Source organism: Octodon degus, unplaced genomic scaffold, assembly GCF_000260255.1.
Source record: "Octodon degus isolate 3935 unplaced genomic scaffold, OctDeg1.0 scaffold00017, whole genome shotgun sequence".
Classification (NCBI taxonomy): domain Eukaryota; kingdom Metazoa; phylum Chordata; class Mammalia; order Rodentia; family Octodontidae; genus Octodon; species Octodon degus.
In genome coordinates, this window is record NW_004524593.1 from 6,043,740 (window position 1) to 6,052,404 (window position 8,665).

Sequence of the window (8,665 nt, forward strand, 5' to 3'; positions counted from 1 at the left end):
TGAGCTATCTCCCTGGCCCAAGTTTATCTTTCTTTATAGCTGAATAATACTCCATTGTATAAATCGTCAAGAAGATTATTCACCCTGACCAGGTGTGGAGGACCACCTAAGCAGCTCTCCTTGAAAGAAGGGTGATTGTCTTCATTTTGGCTGAGCCTTACCCTATTTCCTTGTATTGATATGTACAGAGCTGCCTAAGACTTCTCTTTGTCCTTTCAATTGGCCTGAAGCAATATATATTGGTTTAGCTGAGGAGCTGGTGATAGTCTTTGAAGGGGGCATGCGTGTTTCCCTGGTAACCTACACTTGCTGCTCTTTAATGTGAGCTGGGTCAGGTTGAGGCAGGATGAAGAGCCAATGCTGTGGCCTCTCTGCAGAGAGTTCTGACCCAGGGTTCTAAACTGGGCCTGTCTGATGGAGGAAGTTCCACTCACATGTTGGGCCTGGGCTCCAGGTCGAATCTCCATGTTCACTTTCTTTCTTTCTTCTTTCTTCTTCTTCTTCTTCTTCTTCTTCTTCTTCTTCTTCTTCTTCTTCTTCTTTTCTTTTCTTTTCTTTTCTTTTCTTTTCTTTTCTTTTCTTTTCTTTCTTTCTTTCTTTCTTTCTTTCTTTCTTTCTTTCTTTCTTTCCTTCTTTTTTGTATTTTAGGGAAAGGTCTACAGGGTGTTCAGGGTCTCACTATTAGATCGACTCATAGTGATCTGCCTGTTTACAGCCTCCCAAGAGCTGGGATTACAGGCATGTGACACCACACCCAGTCTCAAGTTCCATCTCAGCACGCCCTGGGGGCAGGGCCGGCACTGCAGGCCTAGGGATCGAACACCGACCCCTGCACCTGCTTGCAGGAGCTTTAATCTGCTGAGCTATTTGGCCGGCCCTCCATGTTCATTTTTAAGGCTAAAGTAAAGCAAGGTAATTTTTTATATTAGTAGAAGAAAAGAAGGTGGGTAGCACAGGCCAGACAAGCAGTGTCAGCCAGTGAAGGCACTGTTTACTCATCACATAATTGCATTTGTTTATCAATGCTTTGTATCAGGCAATATTTTGAATGAAAATTATATAGTTCCTTTTATGAATTCCCACTTATTAAGAGACAGATGCAGCATGGAGTGACACCACAATAAGAAAAGAGCAACAGCTCAGGAATACACGAAGCGTGGCCATGATCCAGGGACGATCAGCTCTGTTTTTCCAGGGTGGTTGCCCAGAACAAGACAACCATGGGAGGGGGATCTCCACAGACCTCAACTGGCAACCTGTGTCCTACTTCTGACTGGATTTGGCCACAGAGAAGCACCGTTAGGGGATGGAGGGAGGGAAGAGAGTGAAGATAGACCGTTTGCTCGCCAGATTTCTAAGTTTGGAGTCATCATGTGCAGGCTTTATGATTCTTCCGAAAGTGATTGCTCTTGTTGGGTGGCCCTCTCTGTATGGTTCTTTCTCTTTAGTGTTTGCTTTTTTCAAATAAATTGTAATAAAATTTCTGCAAACTACCTGGTTTGAGTGCCTGACCATGATGAAACACTGATGACATTTTTATTTGAGAAAAACTCTTAGGTAGCAGGGTATGCTATCTATTGGAAAGGGATACAAGAAAATGCTGTGACCAAAGAAGATGATTCAATAATTTTGAGAAAAATGACTGGAGCTGGTCCTGGGGAAGATAGCTCAGTGGGATAAGTGCCTGCCTGGCAAGCTCATGGACCTGGGTTCGATCCCCAGGAACACATGCAGGGCCGGCCATGCATTGAGCTGGACCCTGAAACCAGGTGTGGTGGCACAAGCCTGTAACCCCAGCACTGGGGAGGCTGAGAAGGAGGATCACTACCAGTCCAAGCTGTATAGGGAGACACTGTGTCAAATAAATGAAAGATAAAAAAAAGACTGAGCCAGAGCTTGGTTTATAAATGTTGTGGTGGAAAGAAGAGGAAGTGTGCACAGATATTTGCAGATAGAATTACTATAACTTGAAGCAACCCTTGTAACCAAGCAGATTTATCCTCATCAAACACTACTGGGTGTTTCAGTCTATTTTTCTGTTGCTGTAACAGAATACCTAGGATGGGACATTTCAGAGAAAATGAACTGATTTTGATCATGGTTCTGGATGTTGAGAAGTCCAAGGGCCTGGAGGCAGCTGCTGGAGAGAGATTCATTCCGTGTGACTGTGTGGTAGAGAGATGGAAGGGCAAGCCGGTACCTGCAAAGGAAGACAAGGGACAGCCTCACTTTATAGCGACCTGCTCTCACGAGCAGAAATCCAGTTTATCTGTCCCTCAGTGTGGAGTCACCATGACCCCAAACTTCCCTACACTCTACTCTTAGTCTCTATCTTCTAGCCCTGCTATACTGGACACTAATTGCCAACACAGGAATTCTGGGAACATTCAAATAATAGCACTGAGGAAAGTGAAATTCTAACATTCATTTTATCTCATGAATTTAAAAAGTGAAGATTTACAGATAAGTAGAAGAGAGGCAACTAGGATAGATGCCCCCCAAACTTTAAAAGAATGTGACAGGGAGGCGGGCTGGGAGGAATCAGCAACAACTCGAGTTTTTAAAGGTTTCATAGTCCTGTCCCACTGGGTCAGGATGGCGCTTCTGGCTCCATCCCATTTTCCAGGGCCCACTAGGCGGTACTGGTAAGGGGTACATGGTCCAAAGAACACTTCCCAGGCTAGTCTGGGATCCTTGAGGAACAGAAACGGGATGTTGGGCTTTGCGCCTATGCATGCAGCCAGCTCATCCATGTAGCAGATGTAGTTGAGGTAGTCTTCACTGGTGTCTTTAATCACACCCCTATGAGGAAAGGAAACAGATGACTATTATTACCAACCACCTCCTGCCCCGTGTGCCTCAAGTTATAAGGTCCACTCTTTCCCATCATTTTATTTCTTCATTTTCACAATCCATCTGTGTTTGGGACTGTGTTTTTGTGTTGGAAAGAAGAAAGAGGGCATATGTGGGAATGATTCATTTGTGAATGGGAGTGGTAAAAGGAGGCAGGTGGAAGAGAAACTTTCAAGTTTTCAAATTTGAGGTGACTATTAAATCTGGTCAGCCCAAATACAGAGGCTTGATGGGTGAGCGGAGTCAGAGAGCACCGCACCTGTGGACACCTGCGATGTGAAACTGGGGCTAAGTGTGTGCTGAGAGCCCACTCTTAGTTCACTGTGATTAAACTTGACACAGATCACAAGCGTAGTTTGTGTGAAACCATCAGTCACATGTGTATCTGTTGTGAGTAAACTTTCATGATGTTGCAATGCCATTTGTGAAGTAAACAGGAATAACAGGATACAGAATCAACATTAAAAATCAGTAACTTTGGGCTGGCGTGATGGCTCAGTGGTCTAAAGCACCTACTTGGAACAAACTTGGCAGAGCACAGGGACCGCGGTTCAATCCCCCAGCACCACATGCCAGCCAGCTGCGCCCCCTGGTGGGCTGAGCTGCCCCCCCCACCACACTAAATAAATAAATGTTTTTTTTTTTTTTAAATCAGTAACTTCAATACACCAATAATAGACTAGCTGAGAATGAAATTAAAAACAAAACAGTACTCTTCACAATACCTTCAACAGTATAAAATACTTAGGAATCAACATAAAAAGAAATAACTTTACAATGAAAATTACAAAACACTAAAGAAACAGTGGAAGAAAATAACAGAAGATGGAGCCACCATGTTCATGGATTGGCAGAATTCATTTGTCAAAATGGTCATATTACCAGGGACAGTCTATATATTCAGTGTGATTGCCATCCAAATTTCAGCGCTGTACTTCACAGTGCTAGGAAAATCCTAAAATTCCTATTAAAACACAAAGGCTTGCCATAGCCACAACAATCCTTAATATAAAGCACCAGGGGAGAGACATCATGTAATCTTGGGGAATAAAAAAATTGCATGAAGATTAGATCTCATTTTAAAAAATTTTTTAATTAATTAATTTATTTATTTTGTGTGTGGCCAGTTCAGCCCACCAGGGGGCGGGGCTGGCTGGCATGTGGTGCTGGGGGGTTGAACCGCGGTCCCCGTGCTTTGCTTAGCTTGTTCTAAGTAGGTGCTTGAGACCACTAAGCCATCTCACCAGCCCTAGATCTCATTTTTAAAAAAATGTATTTAGTACAGGGCTTATAGGGCCTACAGGGTCTCATTACGTAGATTGGACATGTAGTGATTCTCCTGTCTTCAGCATCCCAAGAGCTGGGATTACAGGCACAGCCACCATGCCCAGTCTCAATCGCAGTTCAGTGTGTCCCCGGGGTGGGGCTGGCACTGCAGGCCATGGATCAAACCTGGCTGCTGTACTCTTCCTAAACAGGCGTTTTAGTCCGCTGAGCTATCAGGTCAGCCCTTTCCTCAGGTTTTAGGAGTGAGGAAGATGAGATGCTAAGAAATACAAAGAGCAGCCTAAGAAGTGGAGAGTAGAATGGACTTCTGGGGCCACGTAAAGGCAGGTTTGTCATCTGGAGGTCTGGGGCCTCCTACAATGTGCCTAAGGCCACCTCTCTAACTGGTAGCAGAATTAGGACAAAAATAGATTCAATCCAGTTATTTCTACTTTCCATATCGCTTCTCCAGGCATAACTTTTAGGCGGGAATCCTTATTTCTCTTTGGTAACAGAATTGATGAGACAGTTTTTCTTGTAGTAAGCTATATTCTGTACCTTTGAATGAGCTGTTCCTTCTTGTTAAATTCATTCATCAATTTCTGTGATGGTGGTATCTTACAGAGTCCTAGGAAGAGAGGTAGGAACAACACTAAAGCCACACATTTCTCTCATTTCTGTCTCTATCTATTTACCTCAGATTTAGAGAGTGGAACTGGAATGCACAGGTAATTTTCTGGAGGTAAAATTCTCTTACCTATACACATATCCATTTTTTATTTTATTTTATTTATTATTATTATTATTATTATTATTACTTTTTTTTTTGCAGAACTGGGGATTGAACTCAGGCCCTTGCACTTGTCAGGCAAGCACTTATTCTACTGTACCACTTCCCTGTCCCCTGTCCAAGGAATTCTATTGCCAAATTGTCAGATGGATGCTGCTGAGGGTCAGCACTCAGCCTGAGGCACCTATGTCAGAGTTCAGCACCTGCTTCTGCAGCTGAGCGGCTGTCTCTGTCCATTTGCTGCCGCATTTTTCTCTCCCTGTCCCTTCCTTTCCTTCTCTCATATATATTTAATATATATGTATATATACATATATATAATAGAATGTGCATACAGAGTTTAGATGTGCAGAATATATATATGTGTGTGTGTGTATATATATATATATATATATATATATATCATACATAGGAAGCATATGTAATATATAGGTACATAATACTAGGTACATAGTGTCCACTGTCTCAAATTTTTTTGTGTGCATTTCTTGAGGGTTGTTATCTTTTCAGGTCTCAATTTGGTTCACAGCATGCATTATTCCAGTGTCACTGGAAGGAAACGCAATTCTACTGCGAGTCATAAAGGAAAAGAATTAGGAGTGAGTAGAGTGGTCTAGAGTCTCAGAACAGAAGCTGGCAGTTTCCCGCACATCCAGTTTGAGAAATTTGATTACACTGTGCTGCCCATATTTGTCCAATCTATATACAGTCAGGCTCTCTTCTGCTGAGTCAGACAGGGTGACATTTGCACACGTTATCGTATTATGCATACATATGCTTAATTTTTCATCAAACATTCCTAATATTTTATATTCCTGGGGCTCACTTTTTGAGGGGAGTACCTGGCATAAAACTCAAGACCTCACACTTGCCAGGCAGGCACTTAGGCTGCTGAGCTATGCCCCTGGCCTGCTAGAGCTCATCTTTGTTTTATTTTAGCTATAAAATAAAACATGAGCAGGGCACTAATGTTAGGATTCAGTTGTTCAGAAAGAGCATTCTCTAGAGTTAAGTTACCTTTGAAGACTCTTGTGGCCCACCGCGCTTGGAGCTCTGTGCCTGCTAGGATGGACCCAGCAAGTTTGATAAGGCCAATGATGGCTAATGTTGGTTTTTCCAGGTTTTGAGGAAAGACCAGCTTGTGTAGGAATATCTTTTTTGTACAAAGACTTCTGAGAGGTTCTTCAAGAAAGGGAAAAGAAAATGTATATCCTGTAGCGAAGATCACAATATCGACATTTGCTTCCACTGTCCCATCTTCAAAGACTGCAGAGGTCTCTGTGAACTCCTTCACACTGCTTTTCACAGTGACTGTCCCACAGAGGATGCAGGTTGGCAGCTCGTCATTCACAACAAATTTTGGATTCTTCCTTTAATATGAAGAAAAAAAAATGACTGTAGTTATATGTAGAAGTTACTTCAGCAAATATTTTATTCAGTTAATTAAATTAAAATTTTCCTAATAGTTTATATAATCTTAGTTCACATTGGTTTTATTTTAACTAAATGACAGGACACTTATTTTAAAGTTTTTTTCTTCCTTTCTTTTTCTTTTCTTTTTTTTTTTTTTTTTGAGGTACTGGGGATCGAACTCTGGACCTTGCACTTGCCAGGCAGGTGCTTATGCTGCTGAGCTGTCTCCATGGCCCGAGGACACTTATTTTAAGAAATTACTAGGAGATTACCCATTAGTCAAGACAGTGACTAGCCTAATATCCAATTCAAAGTTGCTTACTTGCATTTCTGTTTTTATAACACGTTTTATTTCCTTGCTTCCAGGGGGGAGTGTTTACAAAATAACTGACTCCATTGTTTCCAGCTTTATGATTCTGCCTAGCTTGGGACTGATTTCTGAAGCAATGTTTTTCCTGATGTGTCAAGATCAGAGTATGCAACGAAACACTTCATGGTCAATTTAAGATTTCATATCATCTCGATCTCCCCGAGTGACATAGGTAGGCAGGAAAGTACCAAGAAACTCTTTGAATTAAAGTTTTTTTTTTTTTTTTTTTAGAAAATGGACTCTGTTTACATTGACAAATATTTACATCTCTGCCTAACCACATTAGACATACTGTTTCTATAAAATTTATATGTCAAAATATATTTTGGCATTAGTTTATTTTTTTAAAGTTGAAATAATCTTATCAAAGAATGTTTGGATAAAGAATAGACTAAAAACCACACCAAAAATGTTCTATTCTGATGGGCAAATGTATCAAGTTACACTAAAATAGATTATTTCAGCAATTCCTATTATCTTTTTTTTAAATTAATTAATTAATTTATGTGTGTGTGTGTGTGTGTGTGTGTGTGTGTGTGTGGCCAGCTCAGCCCACCAGGGGGCGGGGCTGGCTGGCATGTGGTGCTGGGGATTGAACCGTGGTCCCTGCGCTTTGCTAAGCTTGTAAACCAGACACAGAAAGCAAGCAAGTATAATTCTCCTTCACATGTGGAAGCTAAAATTACAATAGCCACTGCTGGAGGTGGAGAAGATGTGTGTGGGGTGGGGAAAAAAAGGGCAGTTGGATTTGACCTGTTTGTGCTGCAAATGCACATAGGGAATGATCACATCAAGCTTCAGTAATATGGACAAATAACACAAGTTAAAGGAGAAAGGCTTCCCATAAAAGAAAGAAAACAAGTACCCCTTCATAATGTTTAAGCCATAATTCTCATGGTTAAATGCTTTGTTCAGCTTCCTCTGTTGAATCCAGCTTCGGAACCACGAAGGCAGAGCTTGTGTAATTAAATGATTGCATCTTGTTGTGGTTATCATGAGGTAAGGGTAGCCTCCCCCTGCAGAGCGCCCGACAACCCAGGCGCCAGTTCTAGTGCTAAGAAGGACCTAAGAAAGAAGCAAAGAAGGACAAATATGGATCAGTCATTTTCTGGTATTTTTCTTTGATGTGTCTCGGTGCTTTTATAACATCTGCTCTTCCATGCCTGAGGCTATAGCTCAGGGGCACAGCACCTGCCTGCCAAGTGCAAGGTGGTGCTGGATTCCTGGTAACAAACAAACAAACAAACAAACAAACAAACAACAAAACAAAAAAGATTTGGTCTAATAACAGAGAATATTTGTGAATATGTCTATAGATCTATGCATAAATATACATTCCTGTTACTGCCATTATTTAGAAAAACACATAGCATAAATATGTACACATTAAATACTTTCATTATTTTTATGGAGTTAAATAACTAGAATTACAATATTTGTAGATATGTGTATTGTTCTGCTGATTTTTTAATGTGAATAATATAGAATTTAAAGTGAAGGTTTGAAAAAAAAATAAAGTGAAGGTTTGGAAAACTAATTTTGTCTGAATTAAGTACAAATCTGTTGCTTCTAGTGCTAACTGTGCTTATATGATACAGGATCATAACTGTGATCCTATGATGATCCTAAGTGGGATGAATATTTAAATTGTGAATCTTAAATATGGGCATTCAGAACATGATGTATACTTTTTTGGAAAGTAATGGTTGCCTTTGTTTTGAAACAAGAGACAAATCTGATTTCTTTTTCTTTCTTTCTTTCTTTCTTTTTTTTTTTTTTGTATTTTAGAGAAGAGTCTACAGGGTGTTCAGGGTCTCACTACTAGATTAGACTCGTAGTGATTTTCCTGTTTACAGTCTTCCAAGTGCTGGGATTACAGGTGCGTGCCACCACGCCCAGTCTCAATTGCCATCTCAGCGTGCCTGGGGTTGGGGCCGGCAAGGCAGGCCTGGGGATCAAACCCCCAGCCCCTG

The 8,665-nt window shown here is 41.1% G+C and overlaps 3 protein-coding genes across 3 annotated transcripts in view; all 3 read right to left on the bottom strand.

Annotated features, from left to right (window-relative positions):
* Fmo4 (flavin containing monooxygenase 4) overlaps window positions 1-8,665 on the bottom strand; it is a 58,874-nt gene that overhangs the window by 32,455 nt on the left and 17,754 nt on the right. The window lies entirely within an intron of this gene.
* LOC101587243 (dimethylaniline monooxygenase [N-oxide-forming] 4-like) lies at window positions 1,846-7,751 on the bottom strand. The gene is made up of 4 exons (XM_023710280.1): window positions 7,558-7,751; window positions 5,927-6,279; window positions 4,678-4,747; window positions 1,846-2,802 (listed from the first exon to the last, which is right to left on the bottom strand). The coding sequence occupies exons 1-4, from the start codon at window positions 7,686-7,688 to the stop codon at window positions 2,430-2,432; spliced, it is 927 nt and encodes a 308-aa protein (XP_023566048.1). The 5' UTR covers window positions 7,689-7,751; the 3' UTR covers window positions 1,846-2,429.
* Window positions 7,675-8,665, bottom strand: part of LOC111811990 (dimethylaniline monooxygenase [N-oxide-forming] 4-like) — an 18,783-nt gene continuing 17,792 nt past the window's right edge. The window contains exon 5 of the mRNA XM_023710282.1: window positions 7,675-7,757. Within this exon, the coding sequence (XP_023566050.1) occupies window positions 7,747-7,757 (11 nt within the window). The 3' untranslated portion in view covers window positions 7,675-7,746. The remainder of the gene's footprint in view (window positions 7,758-8,665) is intronic.

Bases quoted from the DNA above. Each gene is read 5' to 3' on its own strand.
- LOC101587243 (XM_023710280.1), bottom strand. From the start codon at position 7,688: ATGATAACCACAACAAGATGCAATCATTTAATTACACAAGCTCTGCCT. The intron at 6,280-7,557 runs GTACTTGTTTTC...TTCATATTAAAG, and splicing joins GGCTTAAACATTATGAAGGG to GAAGAATCCAAAATTTGTTG. The intron at 4,748-5,926 runs GTAACTTAACTC...CTCTCTTCCTAG, and splicing joins GGCCACAAGAGTCTTCAAAG to GACTCTGTAAGATACCACCA.